The 18,938-nt window shown below is 46.5% G+C and overlaps 2 protein-coding genes across 2 annotated transcripts in view; both read left to right on the top strand.

Annotated features, from left to right (window-relative positions):
* Positions 1-1,827, top strand: part of LOC109384663 (collagen alpha-1(III) chain-like) — a 103,461-nt gene extending 101,634 nt beyond the window's left edge. The window contains exon 4 of the mRNA XM_019646194.1: positions 1,775-1,827. Coding sequence (XP_019501739.1) covers positions 1,775-1,815 — 41 coding nt within the window. The 3' untranslated portion in view covers positions 1,816-1,827. The remainder of the gene's footprint in view (positions 1-1,774) is intronic.
* Positions 1-18,938, top strand: part of TRIO (trio Rho guanine nucleotide exchange factor) — a 322,427-nt gene that overhangs the window by 75,074 nt on the left and 228,415 nt on the right. The window lies entirely within an intron of this gene.

Here is an 18,938-nt window from a genome sequence, read left to right as displayed (position 1 = left end):
GGCTCAAATCATGAGCTTTGCAGTAGGGATAAATGAAGAAAAAAGAGTTCTTATGACAAGAAGATTGGGAAGGACTGATGTATTTTGGATGTAAAAATCACTGTAAAATTTTAGCTAAGCTGTTATCCTGAGGCTACACGCCCCCCACTACCCTTTTACATAACAGCAGATTGTCATTCCCCTCACTCTTTCCCTTGCTGTGAACAGTTGCATTTAAGCATTATCAGCATTAAAAACATATTTGGGAGGAAACCCAAGCCAAGCATCTGTTAACTAGCCAGACATTTTCCAAAACCCTTTCAGCTGCAGTGAGTGGGCTTGGCTTGTCTGCTGCATGCTTCTGACATACAGGAGGCGGCTGCATGCCTTCCCTGGGGGAGGGGGCTTTTCATACACTCTCAGACATGAGAGAAAACCACTTTTATTTCACGGAAGGCAAAAAGTTCTAAATCATACAAAACAAGACCCCAATTACCAATATCTGACAAAATTCTGCAAAGCTACCAATTGGTTTGCATTTGAAAGGATATTAAACTTGGATTTCCCTATTTTCTTTTTTGTTTCTATAATCAAGATGGGATTTCTTCATTAAAGCTGTTAGCAAAACCCATTTTGGATTATAATATGGTAAAGGCTTGAAATGTATATTATTTTCTCATGCATTGTGAAACAGAAGCTTTTAAGAGTAGCTCTTGGGTCCCTAGAGTGTCTGAGTGATTAAAATAGTTTTTTTTTTTTCAGGGAAATAGCAACGCATTTTAATACATTGAAAGATATGAAAATTCTACTTTGATTCTTTTTATTTATCAGTGTCAAAATTAAGGTGTTTTTTTTTTCCTACTGAGTTTATTTTTGGTAAAGATCCCTAAATCAGTTGAGGGTTTTATTCAAAGAATAATATTTTCCAAATAACCTTTCTTTCATTTTAACTTCAAATGTAGGCCTTTGGGGCTGGGTGGGGCTGTCTCATACATATTCAAATCCAATGTGTAATTATCCTTTGAACATCATAAATTTGCCTTATAATAGGGAATTAAATGATACCGATTTAGGGAAACCAGGTGGAAATTATGGAGTAGGCAGAAGATTTGTAATCTTTTAGTAATTGTTTAGTATGATCATAAAATCTGTACATCGTAAAACCAGGTACTCGATGAGGATTTTCTTTATCAGGTGCCACAGGAGCAGACTGGGAAGGAGAAGATACAATAGAATCAGCTGCTGGTCCCTACTTAAGATTATGTACTTTAAAAAAGTTTTTAGAACTTTTATTTAATTGAAATTCGATTCCCATTATAGGCTGATATTTCATATTGTTGTGGACATAGAGAAATTTCCAGCCCTAAATCTCTGATTTTAGCATTCTTTACATTTAATTTCTTTCTGAATAGCACAATTTGAAGAAGGCAAAGCAGTAACAACTCAGATATGCATTTGCTCACTTTAGGTTTCTGTTTCTTCACCCTTACCCTAGACACTGTCTATAGTTTGCTTCTAGTTTTACACGTTCAGATATGCCAGTTATATCAGCAGTGCAGCCCATCAGTGCCAAACGTGGGACAGCTTATATTTCATGGGAAGCTTGTAACATTTTTTGGTAGCAATTCAATATATTTGACTGCTCTAGTTTTTACTACAATTAAAAGTAAATTATATTATTTCAACAGCATTCTAAATCACCACCACCAGCACTACCATGGTCATTTATGGTACTTAGCACGTGCCAGGCATTGGTTTAAACCTTGACTTGTGTTAACTCTAATCCTCACTACAGACTACAAGGTGGACATAGTGTTTTACGGATGTGGAAACTGAGGTACAGAGAAGCTAAGTGACTTATCCAAGGCCACACAGCTCCTAAATAGCAGAGGCAACTTTGGAATCCAAGCAGTCTGGTCTTAACTCCTGGAGTCTTATCCATATGCTATTTGATGTTTTCAGCTGACTGATAAGAAGTTCCTTTCTCCATTATATTAATGTGTCCTTAGAATGTGAATATATGTATCATTTATATAATAAAGATATGCTACATCCTTATCTTTTATCAACTTGCATATTTCTCCAAAGAAAAATCGTTAAACATAAAACACATAGGAGACAATCTTAAATAAATTTGAAGTCTTGTCAATTTTTATGATTAAAAATATTATCAAAGGTGATACACTGTTTCCTTTGGGGAATCCTCACAGGAAGAATATTAAGTGTTATCTGCCAGGCTTAGAGGGGTTTCTAGTTTTATATCCACATTCTTTCACAAGTGATTATGATGAGAAAAAGGTAATAACATGGGGCCTTTTTAACTACTTTTTGAAAGTAGTTAACCATACAGTGTGTTACTGCTGGAGATGAAACCAGAAATGGGAAACACTGTCTCCATCCTCTAAATTCCCTCTCTACTTGGGAAGGTGAATTATAGGTGAACCTTGAATCACCTTGTCTAAGTTCCAGCCAAGGGGACTTTCAGAGCAGACACACAGTGATGAGCTAGCCCTCCCCCGTTCCTCCCCCACCCTTGGCCACATGAGTGAGTCAGTGTGTGTTGGATGGAGTCTGTTTCCTCTACCCCCAGCCAAGGGGCTCAGTAGAAGCTGGGGTGGGTGGGTGTCCATTGAAGAGTTAGGGGCGCCCCCACCCCATAACTCTTCAGGCTTCCCATCTCTTTAGTGTTTCGGATGTTTATGTATCTGTTCTGCCTCTGCTGTCATTCCCCCTTTCCTCCTCATTCAGATTTATCTTCCCTCAAAATTCAGCCTTTACTTTAGAAATGCAGTGTTTTTTAAAAAGTTACATTTAATTTTTATTTGAGGTTATATTCCTTAACACTAGAAAACTTTCTCCCCATCCCATCAAGTTGTTTCTAGCTTACAGAGTTCTTGGTTGATTTTTCTGTTTGTGGTGCTTGATTTTAAAAAGTTTCCTTATACCTGTTATAATAGCCACTTTTATTATGCGAATCTCTTGAGTTAGAAAATGATTTTTGGAAAGATATACCTCAAATGGAGATGATAATGAGAAAACATTGTCTTACGATGAAGGTAGTGTTTCGAGCTAAACAAAAATTATTCAGCAGGATGTAAGCCAAATTAGTTTTTCCCCAGCATTTACTTTGCTTATACGTTTTATAAGGAAAACATGTGCCATGAAAATAATGAGGTGCATTAAAAGACATTGACTGTTGTATGCTGGCAGTTTTTTCCCTTAATTGTGTACATTTTTCATTAGTTTTTGTCTTGTATGATCAGTGTTCAGGATGGGCAGGTCAGTAGCCTAGAGCTTCCTAATTCATCAACTAGAGGATATTTTCTAGAATAGCAAAGGCCTCGTCTGAGCTTTCCGCTTGCTGTTCACTAACACTGCCATATGCAGCCAGGCCCTGGTGGCAGAAGGGTTCTCTTAGGGAGGGACCACTTGGGTCCTGCACGGGCTGGGGGCTGGTTGCTCAGCCATTGCGAGTCGATTCATCATTTTATGCTTTCGGTCTGTTAGTTAAAATAAGGAAAGTAAAACATCATGGGACAATATTAAGATCTTTGGATAGAATGCTTTGGTAACACGGGGTCATGTTTCTGTCATGTAAGATCCTAATACCGTAAAAAATATAACCTATTTTTCATAAAGAGGGTTATTTTGTATTTGAAGTTGCCAGATTCCAGAAGGTACTTTGAAGTTGTGATTTCCTTTTGAATCGACAGCATTCAGTATAGAAATTCATAGTTCTGATATATGAATTAGCGGTGTCTGCCCTCAATGAGGCACACATCACAGAAAAGGCTGACCTGCCTCTCTGAAGCTGTGGAGAGTATACGAACCAATGTTTTCTAATTTAAGGCTATCAGAGGTGTTGCGTTTTCACAGTAATATATAGAATACTTGTAAGCAACTCATGGCCAACCTTTCTGAATTGGTTCTTGACATTCTAGAATGTATTTGCCTGTTGAATTATTACTAGTGACTAGGCTTCTAGGCCAGGCCCTAGAAATTGATCTACCTTATAATATTGCTGAACTATATACTATTAACAATATTAGAGAAAAGAAGCAGTAATCATTGTTTTTGAAGTTTTCATGGGCCAATGGGATTCCCCCCACTCCGGTGAAGCCCATGTAGCAAGAAGCAGAATCTTAGCACTGGCCCGGGATCTCTGTTCTTTATCTTCTTGTCATCAGTTTAGGGAGCAACAGATTCCTGGTGGGTTCAGGTGGAGTATGGCTCTTATAGGGAGCTTGTAGTCACTGCAGCTGTGAACTTAGAACAGGGTTTAGGGTGTGCATGATTTTAACATTGAGAGCTACATGTCCAAATTTCCTGCAACAAAAGCTAAATTATTACTGACAAAGTTTGAAAAAGCTTGTGAATCTTTTGGGTCAGTGAAAAGATAGCACTGTTGTGATAAAACACCTTGACTATTGTTCCCGCTTTGTGTTCTGCGTAATTGTCTTGCTGTTCTCAACCTTTAGTGCCACTCTCCACTCTAGTGTATCCATTTGTCCAGGGTACTTAAGTTAGGTTATTGTGAAAGCTCATTTGCACCTGTTGAAATGCTGGCATAATTTCTACATTAGTACACCCCAGAAATCTGAGGCTTTCTTTCACTGAAGTCTCTTATTTCAACTAGAACATTCTGTTTTAATGTGTGTGATAGGATCAGTGTACAATTTTTAAATGGTTCAGTCTTTTTCTGCAACGACAGCGCTTCTTATTCAAGGGAGGGCTTGCAGTCTCTTCACTGCCCGCCTCCACTTTTGAATTAAGAAAAGAAAGGCTTAGATTGTCTTTGAGGCAGCTGCTAACAAAAATCTTGTTTTCTTGAGAGCTGTGCTTGTCATTGCTTAATGATGGTGTACGTTGGACCAAGCTGGTGACAATTCCACTGTCATAAATGGGCGATGCCTTGGCAGGGAAGAGCTTCTGTATGCGGGTCAGTGGCCGAGCACCAGGCCGTCTCTGCACCGGGAGCCGGCTGTACGGCCCTCTCCCCGCGCACAGCCGTCACTGAGAGAACAGTGGGCGACCGGCACGCAGGGGTTGATATTTCTGCCCAGTGCTCCAGAGTCCAGTATAACTGGTGGCCTTGGTTATTTGCTCAATCAGTGGGTTGACCTTTCTAAAGCCCATTTCGTGAAATGATTCCCATTTCAGTGAAATGATACAGGCTGAGGCATTAGACCGCTGTTTATTTTCAGTTTTGAATAGATGGTGTCTATTCCGAGCAGGTAAAGATTGAAACTGCTTAAGGATAGAGTGTGTATTAATGCCTCTTCAGCGTTCAGGAAAGTAACTTTTAGTTAATGATATAATGAGAAAAAATCTCTCATTATGCGGCCCCTTGATTTATTTAAATCCTTGTAAATTTTGCTTCCCCTCTCACCTTAAACGATTTCTTTTATCTGATAAACAGTAACAAACATTGTTTCCTTCTACCCTTTGAAACAATTTAAATCAGAAGGTGAAAGTTCAAAATAAACAAGGCCTTTTTTAAATTGAAAAGTAAAACTTAATTACAGGGTCAACAGAACTAAAGTTTTGATACTTCATTTCTCTAAAATTTAAAACTTGATTTACTAGGCATTAAACTAGGTGTGGACTCTCAGTTTCAGTATCATTCAGGGCTGGGGGGGGAGATCCATGTGCTCCTGGGACTTAATATCTTTGTCAGTATTTTAAAGTAGCAAGTCTGTCCTTAATTTAAAGTCACATCACAACTTCACTCAACCGTTGGAAGGTGGGTGGGTGACAGCAGGAATGGACTGTCTCCCCTCTTAGCAGCTTCTCAGGCAGGCAGGCCCTGTAGCCATCCTCCTCTGGGTACTAGAAAGGCCGTGCTCTAGGCATTATGGGACAGGACCAGTCTAACCAAAATGTCCCTGTTGAGCCAACGCAGAACCCTTCTCCCCTTGCCCCCAATTCTGCAGACCAGCTGCAGGGAAGGGGCAGTGCCTATTGATCCTTCAGCTCTCCTCTCTCCATACACTCCTCCACTCACCCCTCTCACCCCTTATTCCTTTTGGCCCCTCCAGGTGGGGGATGGGGACAGGGGAGAGGAAAGGGTGACATCTCTTTTCACCGGAGCTGCTGTTATCTACCATTCTCGCGTGCTCCATTTCCCTGTTTCTGCATATTTCTGTCTCTTGGGTTCTTTAGAGACATGCCTCCCCACCCCATCCCCACCTCCTGGAATGTCCCCAGACACTGGTGAGGCTCACTCCAGTGACCTTGCACAGCTCCCCTCCAGATCCCCCGGAGATGCACCCCTTGCCCCTCCCGGCCCCGTGCCTGTCAGGCCGCCCTCCGGGCCGCCCTCTCTCTGGTTCTTTTGCCCGCACCAGCAGCATGTGTGCTCCCTTTCCTTCCTGCGCCAGGGCTGGGTGTCTACCAGGAAGCCGCGCGCGGATGCCCCTGGGGCCTGTTAGAATGCGGGGGCGCTTACTCCTTCCGCCCTCAGCCTGAGCCAAGTTCAAGGCAATGGGAGTGCCCTGTCACTATCACTGCTGGGGATTTGGACTCCGCTGCTATAATCTATTGTTTTGGTGTATGGGTTCATAAGGCTTGGAATTCTGGGGAAGATCAGCCTGAATTACGAAAACTTTTAGTGTGCAATTTAGTTATTTTTACCTTTAAGTGAACAGCCCTTCCATACCTTATTAAGATTAAAAAATTAAAGTCCTTAACAGGTAACTCAGAAATTGAAGTTACATTGAAGAAATTCTTGATCATTTGAAACTTGTTTTGGAACATTCACTGAATATAGTGGAGAATTTTTAGAGGACATACACACGTGCACACACATGTGCACACACGCCAGCACATGCGCTCTGCAGGCGGGCCTGTGTGCTCTCAGAGGGGCTGTGTGGCTTCTCCATTGAAGAACGCAGTGGAGTGTGCAGACAAGACAAGCGGACTTGGGAGAAGATGGAACATTGGTTCTGACTTAGTTGCGGTGTGGGCTCCAGAGCCATCCTGACTAAACACAGGGGTGGGAGGCCTTGTCCTCATGAAGCAGATGACACTGAACCTGTGGGGGGCTGGTCTTCGCTGACTGCCCATCACTCCAGGCCAAGGCCATTTACAAAGGCCACGGTGTGTTGAGCTGGACACCCTCATCATTACTATGAAAACCAGCTGAACTTCCTGAGCTAGAGGAGGGAATTACTGATGGAGAATGTGTTCCTGTGCTTCATGCTTCGTAGGGTCCTTTGTGTAAGTTTCATTAGCATGTGTCAAGGTCAATAGCTGGACAGACCCCTGGACACCAATGCTTTGTTGCAAGGCGGAGGATGAGGCTCAGCATGACTGAAAAGGGCAGGCGATTGCTCGCAGGACACATTTTGTGAGAGGGGTTCTCAGTGATAATGTCATTCTGAGCCGACTGGCTCCCTTGTTTACTAGAATCGTTTTAAAATGAGCAGAACAGAGTTGGGGACCAGGTGACAGCCCTACTCAAGGGCTGGTGTAGAGACTTGTGGGCTCAGCTCCCTGACGCTGGCCCAGAGCAGCTCCATCTTACGGTGGGAGAGAAGGCGGCAGCCCGGTGGTCATCAGTAACGTGCCACCTCACGGAATGGAAAGCCCGAGTACATCTGGAATGAATGTCCTGCCAGTTTTCTTACCTAGTTCATAAAATGACCTATTCTTTCCCCTTTCTAGTGTAAGGCATTGTCCTGTTACGAAACTGTGCTTGAGAAAGCACAGGGGAACAATGACTATGAGTTTGGTAGAGAATCCACGCTGCTTGGTTTTTATCGTCTTTGGGACATGTTTTGTTTTTGACACAAAGGAGAAATAGGGCCGATTGTCACCAGCAGAAACAGCCTCCGAGCCTGCGTGGTGCTTGAACCAGGAGCAGTTGCTCTGTGCACAAAGGAGATGATGCAATCCCGTTCCCCGCGGCCACGTGGTCCGCGTGCCGGCACTGTCTTCACATGGAGCCTCTGCTGCCAGCTCTGTCAGCGCAGGACTGTGCGTTTGGAATTCACTGCATTCCCCTCAGCACCTCGCTGCTCCTCGCAAGACTGTGTGTGCACACCTGTGTCTCCATGCGTGTGCCCGTGCGCTCCATGGGTGACGCTTTTGCAGAAAAGTGACCAGAATAGTATGTTGTGGAGAGCCATGCGGGCTGTGTGTGCACATCAATTTAAAACTGGGGTGGGGTGGGGGTGGACACGCTGTTGCCACTAGCAACCGCTTGCCTATTTATTAGAGGGTGAATGCTCAGAGCTTGGCTTTTCCCTTCCTTCACTGCTTTCCTGGGAGCTCTGACAGCCGCTCACCTGAGCCTGCACTCAGAGGCTGCATGGGAAGGCTGCCCACATTCAGCCGCGTGTTCATCAAGGTGCATCCTTTCTAACGGCCCCACATGCTGCCTTTGGGCCTGCCTTCCTCCGTGGGCCTTCCTCGGTGCTGTTGATGAGGGCCGGAGCAGCAGACCCGCCATAGCCATCCCTGAAGGGGACTGTGCCCTGTTTGTTCAGCTCTGGGGGAAACACCTCCCTGCATTTGCTCATTAGATCTGCCCACAGCTTCTAAAAGGTGCTGTCACGGGAGGGAACTGCACTCAGGAGGCGGGCTGTTTGCCACACAGACAGCCGGCTAGGGGACCGCTTTGCATCTGATCCCAGTGATTTTTTTTTCTTTAAAGGTAAGGTTAGGTTTGGAGCCTTCTCCTGAGGTGACCCTGGTGATTCCCTTGTCAGTTATTAAGAGTCCCTGGGTGTGTGAGTCCCTGGCCACTGAGACTTAGAACACTAAGGCAGGTTCACAGTCGTGTGCCTGGCTTTCTGGGTGATGTCACGGCAGTGGGTAGGTGCTGCTACCTGTGAGAGTCAGGGACTTACAAAGTTTCCTTGGCTGTGGGGGGCCCTGTGCCTCTGGAGAATTCATTGTTAAGCTCTGCCAGTACTGACTTTGATCAGCATTTATGGGCTGCACATAAGGTGACAGCTTAACTCCTGTATAAATAATACTCACAGCACCTTAATCCCACATTCTGAAAGTGCCTTATTATTTGGAGAATTTGGAGATCGAGGTGATGGGAGATCGAGGTGATGGGAGATCAGTGCAGCTGTCTTCACACTTGTCGTGCTTGTCCGGTTCCTCCCTCTGAGTGGCCACCATGCAGCCTTGCTGCACCCCAGGCAGGGATGGCCTCTCTGAGAAGACCTCACTTCCTTCCTGTGGACAGTACGGGCTCAGGACTTGGTGGCTGGGAACAGAGGTGTGGTGGCCTTTTATTTATTGAGCTGACATTTACAGAGCGCCATTGCCGAGCAGCTTTGAGTGCTTTACATTTGTCACCTTGTTGAATCCTTCCAGCGTGGACTGTCCCTGCAGTGGGCCACGGGCTTGGCATCCATCTGCAGGGGGAAGGTGTGAGGGGTGGGCGTGGCCTGGTTAATAGATGCAGCACGTGCCAGCAGAAGCCATGGCTTCAGAGCGAGTTTATTCGAGAAAAGACTGCCTGTTTCTTCTCTAAGATCAGAAGAGAAGTTCACAGTACAGGTGTTTGGATGTGGAAGGGAAGAAAATCAAGTGACCTAGTATCCCACAGCCTGGCTTTTCTTGGTGAAGTAAGAGGTGACAGTCAGTGGAGAGGGTGCGCGGAGGTCGAGGACTGAGGAGACCGGGGGTTTGGGTGCAGCCACAGCAGCTGGTGCCTCTGTTCACTGCGTACATGGTGTTATTTATGGGGATGGCCCACCAGGCACTTGATCCCACTCGACCAACTTGTGAGGTGACAGTGAGGCCTTAGCACAGGATCCTGAAGGGAGCCCACCTTTAAGAGATGTGCTTCCCAAGCCGTTGTGTCTTTAGCCTTAACCAGACCCTGTAAAATAGGGCGCTGAAATAAAAATAAATGCCAGTTTGGCTTTGTTTATACTTGTTTACAAAAGGAAAAGGTCAGTTTCTGACTGCATGCTCAGTTGTGGTAATTTTGTGTCTTGCTCAAGATTTTGTCTCATTAAAAATTAAGCGTCTTCTGTGCAAGACTCTTTGGAGACATTTTCAGTATGTCAGGGCCATTGCTTTTCCATCATGTCTGTGGACAGACCTAATTGCCTTTCCGTTTGTGGTCATTCTCCATCTTGTCCTTTGTCCCTGCCTCCCCCGCCGCTGCCCACCCAGAGCCCGCTCCTCACTGCACTGCCTGCCCTCAGCCCACCTTCTCTTGAACGTCAACAGATTCGCATATTCGTCACTAGCCCACTGCTGCTTGGGTTCCCTAGGTGGCCCCATCTGTGTCACTGTCACCGAGGGACGCACCTCTGTCCTTGATGTAGGGCCTATTCCAAGGTGCAGCTCTCAAGGGGCACCCTTCGCTTTCTGCTGCCACCTCCCACAGGAAGAGCAGCAGAGGACAGGAGAATTCAAGAAACAATTACACCGTTCCTGAACTTTCCTGTAAAACTGCCCTTTCCAGGTCTGAATTACTCCGCTGACACTGGGCTGCCTGTGTATGCGCCAGCGTCGGTTTTTATGTTATTTTGTAAACCACGAGGCACAGTCCCTGGTACGCTGCCGGGGAGCAGAGGGACGAAGGCTCTGCACTTGGTCAGCTGTGAGCATTCTCCACTTCCGCCAGGCTCACGGCGGGGTGGGGTGCAGTGGGGTCGGGTGGGCACAGGCGCAGAGCAGGGCAGCTGACCCCTGGCAGGCTCCTGCAAGCCTGGCCTGCACACTTAGGGCCCCTGGCCTTGGGGTTCAGCCATATACACGGCCGCCATTGCCCTCACTGGGGAGCCTGGCCCTGGAATGACGAGTAGCCATTCATTTGATCAAGGAAACACCCTCTCCATCAGCACGATGGCTGCTCACTGACGCACATTTCCCCGTCGTCTCCCCGGGTCCAGTGATGGCTCCGAGGAACTTTGCTGAAGAAACGGAAGTGCTGGGTCCAGCGCTGCCTCTGCCTGAGGGTGCGTGTGCGCTGTGGTCTCCTGAGCGTTGAGTGTGGAAGAGAGTATCCACAGCTTTTACAGAGATTTATTTATAGCTTAGTTTCAAATGTCTATTTGGGGGTATGCAATAGACTAGTTCAGAAGTACCTTTACAACTTGTGTTTGGGGGTGTGTAGCAAAGTTCTTCGCTAATGGGATTCTTGAGCGAAAGCATTTGAAGGGCATTGCTTTAGGGCGGTGGTTCCCCAGGTGTGGTTCCAGGATCCCTTGGGCTCCCCAAGAACTTTCCAGGGGCTCTGTGAGTTCAAGTGGACTCCAGTGGTGAGATGCTTCCCTAAGGCATCTCATTATTGTCGTGATGAAACGATGTTATTTGAGGACCTGCTGTATAGCCTTAGCTTTTTCTCCCATTCTTTCCAAAGTGTATAATGGTGCTTTCTCCTGGCTACATGGCATGTGACATCGCAACAGATGTCAGAAAATTGATGTGTTCTATGAAGCCAGACATTCAAGCCAGTCTCCAAAGTACAAAACAGTGCCAAACTTCTGATTTGGAGAAAATACAGCTATTTTAAATAGAAAGTAGTATTGTTGACATATAACAGATTTATTATTTTTTTAAAGAGATGAATCTTTGAAATTTTCTCGGTTTTAATTTTTAATATGGTAAGTACCCATATTAGATAGCTAGATAGTATATGGGTAGGATGGATGACAGGAAGAACCCACAAAACCTATCAAGAGCTGCTCCTGTGTTAGAGTCTGGTGGCCCACGTGGATGGAGCCTGGGGCAGGAGGGTGGTGAAGGCCAGGCCGTCTCCCTGCCGTTTGCCTGGGCCCCATCGTCCCTGGAGAAGGGCAGCAAGGATTGTATTTGGGGTCTTCACTCCCCCCTCCATGCCTGCCCTAGCCCACGCCAGTAGCGTAGATGGGTTATTTGTGTTAAGTAGGCTTTCGTGGGAACCCCTGAGACCCTAAGACCCATCTAGCGCATGATTTCTGTGGGGAAATCCATTCCTGAGATCCAGTAACAGTGGATTTACTAACGTAGTTTTGGAACACAGGCCACTCGGAGGCTGGAGCCAGAGTTTCTGTGTGGGTCTCCACAGCAGTTCCTTTTTGGCAGTTCCTCCTAAGGAATCTTAAATGGGAGGAACTATTAGAGGAATTTGTTTGAGATAGAAATAGATGGGGAAACACCTGGGGTATCCTGTTCTTTCAGCCTCAGACTTTCAGGATGACACGTGAAAACCTGCTTTGCTCTTCTGTTAACTCAGAGAGGTTAGAACCCAAATTAATTTCAAACTAACCTCTCCCATTAATATTCTTGTTTTTGTTTCTTCTTCAACTCATTTTGGTGAAAGCCACCAAATGGTTGCTTCTTAAAACAAAAAACACATAGACGTAGCTGACAGACAATCCAAGCTTTAGAGAGGATGTGGAGTACAGCCACCGGGAAAACAAATGGGCGTTTCCTCTTCAGCTTGAAAAACGTGTGTAAACTGACCCAGCCGTGTCTCCCGCAGGCACATCCCTAGGCCTGGAGAGGCTGGGAGTGTGTTCTGGCGCACGCTCACGGCAGCATCACTTTATGACAGCAAACATAGGGGCCAGAGCAGATGTCAGGGAACACGTCCATGGCACAGTCGGAGAATGGAGCACTGCATAGGTCGGGCGCACATGACATGCGTTAGCCACCTGCACTGGGCACATCACGAGAGAATGTGTGTGGCATAATTCCACTCAGGTGAAGCTCACGGACAAGCAAATGAAACTGTTGTGTAGCAATAGACTCATAATGGCACAGCTATCAAGAAAAGCAAGGGAGGTTATCCTCACAGTAAGCCTGGTGGTGATGTCCGGAGCCGGGCGCTGGGTACAGTGTGCCGGTTGTTAAACAGGACGGTGATTTCAAACATGCACGTCACACACACAGCACAGCCCCTGCAGACCAGCTGGCACGCTCGTCTAAGGCTGGGGCCTGCTTTGCCTGGGCTTTTATTTTAGTAGCTGAAAGAATTAGAGAAATTGATTCAAAAGCCATATTGTTTTACCGTAAAGTGAATAATTGAGTATTTAGAGCCATCGGGGCCCTTAGAAGTTATTTACTATAAGAGCACCCACCTGGGGCCAGCCGAGTGGCGCACTGGTTAAGAGCTGGCTTGGGACGCCAGCTCTGAGCAGCAGGGCTGCGGTTTGGATCCCACATGGGGGCCAGTGACACTGCCCTCTACAGGTAATGTGGTGAACAACAGCTCGACCTGGAGCTGGGCTGCCGTGAGTTGCCGGCAATGGCCTAGGCTGCAGTGGGCTGCCATAAGCTACCGTGAGTGGCTGGCAGCTGGCATGAGCTGCCATGAGCCGCCATGAGTGGCCATCCAGTGGCTGGCGACTGATCTGCCTCACCTGGGAAGAGTGCAATGATAATACCAACATGGGCCAGTGAAACAACGTCCTCCACAACTAGACTGAAGAACTAGACAGCAACTTGTCTGTTCCCCTTCCCCAATTCCCCAATAAAATCTAAAAAAAAAAAAACAATAGCACCCACCTGTCCTGTTCTGAGGTTTTGAGGTGGTGACATTGCAGTGACTGATGTCATGTTGTGAGCTTTCACAGAACCATCTGGGCTGGCTTTTGCAGAAAACGAAGAAGGAAAACTTAGTGAGGTTTCTCATCCCATTAAAAAGTTAGTTTCGAATGAGTTCTGCCTTCACTGGAGCAGGCTGAGGGTGTGACAGCCGCAGACAGTGTCTGTACCAAGGCCAGCATCTTTCTGCACGGCACAGCTAGCTGTTCATTTCAGTGGTCACCACGTGTCTGGGCAGAGTGGGGAAATCCTGTTTGTTCTTGATCCACTATTAAAATGAGAGACAGTCGTTGTATTAGAGAGACCGGAGGTGGCAGATGAGGATGGAGGCAGAGGTGGTCTGTCTGTGCCTTCTGGCCTCAGGCCTGAGCCAGGTGGCTTTGCAGGGGTAGAGAGCACCTCCTCCGTAAGTTACAGACTTCCCAGAGGCAGGTGGGGGCCTGGATGCGGGAGCCAGCTGCCCTTGCCCTCTGGGCACTAAACCAGCGCATCGTGGGGTCTCCGCCAGATCCAGGGGTCATGAGCAAGCTCACGTTCAGCTGGCAAAGCTGCCTGTAATTCCTCCCCGGCTTCTCCCTTCAAGGCCGGAGAAAAGGAATTCTTACACTAGTGGAGAGGCTTCAGACCACAGAGGGGTGTCAAGTGAAAAGACGTCAGAAAGGGAGCACTTCTGGGGTTATTAAAGTTTTGTTGCCCCCATTTTAGTGAGAGGAGGTGTGAGCTCTTCCAAAAAAAATTCGCTCTCGTCAGGTGACTTTTTGGTTCATCTGTTTTCATTTCTAATTGTATCCTGATTTGCCTCTTTCCACAGATGGAAGTAGGCTAAGCAGGAACCCAAGAATGCTCAGGTGCAAGGAGGTGCCCTAGGGTTGAGGGGCGTGTGACAAGGGGGCCGGGAAAACTGCTGAAAACTCTTAGGCAGAAGAGCTTTCCGACTTTTCAATGCCTTTTAGTTCCTTAAATTATTTATAGTCAGTCCCGGGAGAAGGAAATTGCCAAGGTTAATGTACCATGACTGTTGATATTTTTTTTAAAAAGTCTGTTTTTTTTGGTGTGGCTTTTGACAATAACTACATGTCTCAGTTCTATTGTTATTTATTTTTGAGTCAAGATGCATCTTTTTATAGAATGTGGTAATTGCAGGTAAATGGGCAACATTTTCCCAAATCCATTTATTTAAAGCACTTATCACATGTGAACATCTAAGCATAAGCTGCTTCCTCAGATGTCAATGGTGGTAATAGTGTCCTAGGCACTGTTTTTCAGTCGGTTCTGTGAATAGTTTTATTGGGATCCCATCTCACAGACAGGAGACAGAGGTGCAGGGACACGCAGTGCCCACCCGCCCACGGTTTTCCTGCCGGGAGGTGGCTGACCAGGCAGCCAGGTTCCAGCCCGAGCTCCTCACTAGACACACTTGTACCCAGCCACAAGGATTAGTTTGGAGTCGGGACTCTGTCCCTACCTAGCGTGCAATGCTAGCGGAAGTGAAGTGTGAATACTCCTCCACACCTGCTGTGTCTGCAGCCAGTCTCCCTGGGAAGGAAGTTGCTTGTCTCCTCTGGGTGTCCTAGGCACCTGGGCAGAAGGTGAATTTAGGTCTCTGTGTAGATGCTGGGACGGGACGGCTCTGCAGGCGCTCGAGCTGGAGAATGAACACCACACACCTTATTTTACATGGTGCTATTGCGTGGCCATTTGTGTTTCTCTACTGAGTTACTTTGGGGAAAATGTTCCCTGGGCTTTCTGGTAGATAAGATACTGACTGAGCAATTAGGGGATTGGAGAAAGGAAAACAGACTCCTCAGCCTGTAAACACACATGCAGCTTTGAGTCTCAGCACTCAGCCTGGGCGCTGCAGGGCATGTCCGGCCTCCCCGCTCCCCTTGGGTTGATTATTTTGGGACCCCAGAGCAAGCAGGAGGAGGCCCTGTGACCTTTGCACTGGCCCAGTTGACACCTGGCATCTCAGCCCCCGGCTGTCAGCACTGTCCCAGGTGGGACAGGGCGTTATGTGGTCCCACAGTTGGAGCTTCCTCACCTCTCGTGAGGGTCACGGCCCCTGCTGGAGCAGTTGTGGCCTGTCCCGCTGAGCCTGTGCTGGCTTCTGCTCTGTGACCTCCCACCTAGACCTTGAATCAAGGGAGAGGCTGCAGGATGGTAATCTCAAGGTCACCAGTCCCCAGCGTGAGCTGGCAAGCTTCCCTGCTCCCTCCTGGAGAGCTTCTGCCCTCAGGCACTTCTGTCCTCCTCACATGGGAATTTGCATTTTCTTGTCTTCCTCACTGGATGTGCATAAAAATTACTAAGTGGAAGATGAGTCAGTTCACATTAATCCATTTTTATGCAAAATCTGTTTTTCCATCAGTATATCTAAATTATTTGGCTTAATAAAGATTTTCAACCAGAATTTAAAGACTCCACTTCTGTATATTAAGCAGAAGGGAATTTGAGGTAAAGGAGGTGGGAGGGAAGGTAGGTAGGTAGAGAATGGAGATGAATTTATCTTGTCTTTGTGTTTTTCACATCAGCAGATGCATTACTTTTCTCAACCCTCTTTGTAGTTTCTTAAATTTCTTATTAGGAATTCAACAGGAAGGTAAATGATCGGGCCCTTTTCACTAGAATTTTTTTTCCCTGCTGGGAAATGAGGGTAAGGCAGGACACCAGCAACCCGAGTTACAAGCAAAAGAAGTTCCTTTAATCTTAACAGCCATAAACCCTGAAGGCCGAGCTTGCCCTCATTGGTGTCACGTTACCTGTGAGCAGACTCTAGCTGGCCCTTCTCCCAGCACGCGGCCTCAGGCCTAACACACTTGTAGACCAGTCAAATCTTGTTCTGTCAGATAGAGAATCTGGAAGAAAACTTCAGACTTAACTGTAGATGCACTCGCAGTCCAGCCTGAAACCAAGCAAGTCACAAAGGGCCACTTGTTCTTGAGTTATCCTAACTTAGCAGTGACAGAATTGCTTGCTCCTCCCAAAATTCTAATACTGTTCCAGGCTCTGCCTTCTGCTGGTCAGGAAACATCAGAAAGACAGGACCATGCCTGCTCCTCCTGTGCCCTCAGGTGTCAGATGTATCATGCTGTATTTTAGATGTATTTCTGATACGTTCAGAAAAAGAGGAAGAAAACTGTCAAAGCAAAGTAGGTGAACTGTAAAACTTAGGCAGGGCAGCTGTCTGTAAGCTGTCAAGTGGGTTTTTACTGATTAAAACATCACAGTGTTAATCTTTGGACATGTTATTTATATGATTATTCACTTCCGTGCTTTGTGACTTTAGCCTCTACAGCAAGGGTTTCCCAAACCTTTCAAAATGGTCTGGAACACCCTTTTTCATGCCAAGGACTTAGTGCCAGTGATTGATACAAAATTTCAGTGACAGAAGTAACACTTTTAGATGGATTTGTCTAATTAATCACAGCAGTATCTGCCTCTCTCTTATAAATAATGGTTCATGTATTTGCAGGACATTTATTTGTCCATCAGACTTTGCTTGTTGTATACACATTGTTAAGGCCACTGTTGGTCTCTTTCGTGTTTTGTTTTAGATTATAAACTTCTTCAAATCAGGAAAATGCCATTTAGGGGGCAAATCTCTAGGACTTAAGAGAGCACCATGTGTAAATATGTCCCCTGTGACTGCCAAGTGATTAAAAACGCAATTCTAAGTATCATCAGAGGACTGGCTGGTAGAAAGTTCTGCCAAATTCTTTGGTGTTGTTAAAGATATATCTTTCTAGTGAGTTTATGTTGGAATTAAATCCCAGTGGAAATAACTGTTCAGTTCTTCAGTTAAAAATTCCTTTAGGTGTCTGTGGAGGGGGAGCACAGCCCGCTCTTCCCATCAGGAACGCTTTTTAGAATTAATAAATTAATTAGGGGGTGTCTGGGGCAGAAAATAACTTTTAATTACATTGTAAAAATCCTACAGTAAATTTTTCCTACTTTAAAATCCAGATGAAGCATATGTAAATGCAGCTTTATGCACGAGTCCCTGAATGTACCACACAAAGAACTTACAGGGTCACCTTAGCTCCTGAAAATGAGTGCAGAGAGGGTCCATTGCCTTGAACTGTTGCTAACTGTGGTGAGGATGGGTACTTTGCTCAGAACTCCAAATTGGAGACTTCCACTTAAAATGTCCAACACTTGAAGCATGTGTACCTCAAGGTTTAGCTGGTTTGGTACAAAGCCATCCGTGTGCCGTGGCACTCTGCTAGGCAGCCATTGGAACCTTGCAGTCCCTCCCCTCGAGCTTGCCTTCTTATAGGGGCAGTACACAGACTGATGTATATTCAGATAGCGTGCAGCGTGATAAGGATTCGGGGTGCTGTGGGAGTCCAGGATGGGAGGTCTGATCCGGCAGCGGGGGGCTCGGCAAGGCATCACAGAAAGGGGGAATGTGGTCTTTCAGGAGGAATTGGGAAGATGGAGGGGTGTGTGTGTGTGTGTGTGTGTGTGCGCGCGCGCGCGCGCACTCTTACACACAGGTGAGAGGGTGTTTGAGGGGGTGTTAGGCTGGTGGGAGAACAGTGTGTTGAAAGGTCAGTAGTGAGGGTTCCTGCAGGTGATTAGAATTCCTGGAATGGGTGTGGAGAGAGGGTAATGAATGGGGAGCTGCAAGGCAGCAGAGGTAATCACTCAAATCGTGAGGGACTCTGCCATGTCAGGGAGTTTGGGCTTTATTTAAGGGCACTGAGAAGCCATAGAAGAATTTTAGGGGAGTAAAATGATGGTGTGTGTGCTTAGGGGAGAGTGGCAGGATGGATCAGAGAGAGTCCTGAACATCCTTTAGGAGATTGCTGGAATAACCCATGTAAGGGAGATGCTGGCCAGTGGAGGCAGGCAGACATGGCGTTCCATTCAAGTCATGGAGCCTGCAGGGGTGCGTGAGAGGGTGGGGGGCAGGGAGAAGCCCAGCTTCCTGGTTTGATCATGGGGTGGATGGTTGATGGGGCCAGGTACTGCGCTGGGACCCACACAGTGGGGAGGAGGTTTGGGGTAAGGATGAGGGCAGGGTTAGGCTCATAGGTGGGGATGGCTATGCCGCAGGCACGCAGGAGCCCTGTTCTTCACGATGCCCCTTCGTTCTAGTGATGACAGTGGACTGCTAGGCAGTCAAGACCCACCATCATAGTCTCCCCCCACGAATTTTACATCTCCCAGGACGTCTCCTGGTCTGATCCCTCTGGCCCTGGTTTTTCCATACCAAGTATCTGTACCACAGAGCTGACCACACATGTTGCTTCCCAAACAGATTGAGTTCAGTACGGACCTAGATTACACGTACGTTCCAGCACCCTTCCTGCTCAGTGCAGGGCAAACCCTGTGTACACAGAAGTTTTAGTGTCACTAATTTATACTGTAACTCTGTACTTGAAAACCTGTCTGCATGTTATGTAATTATAATTAAAAAGATATTTATATAAAAGAAGAGTAGAATTATAATA

Source organism: Hipposideros armiger, unplaced genomic scaffold (genome assembly GCF_001890085.2).
Source record: "Hipposideros armiger isolate ML-2016 unplaced genomic scaffold, ASM189008v1 scaffold_98, whole genome shotgun sequence".
NCBI lineage: Eukaryota > Metazoa > Chordata > Mammalia > Chiroptera > Hipposideridae > Hipposideros > Hipposideros armiger.
The sequence above is the reverse complement of the archived record's forward strand: the minus strand, read 5'-3'. Positions and strand labels throughout refer to the sequence as shown.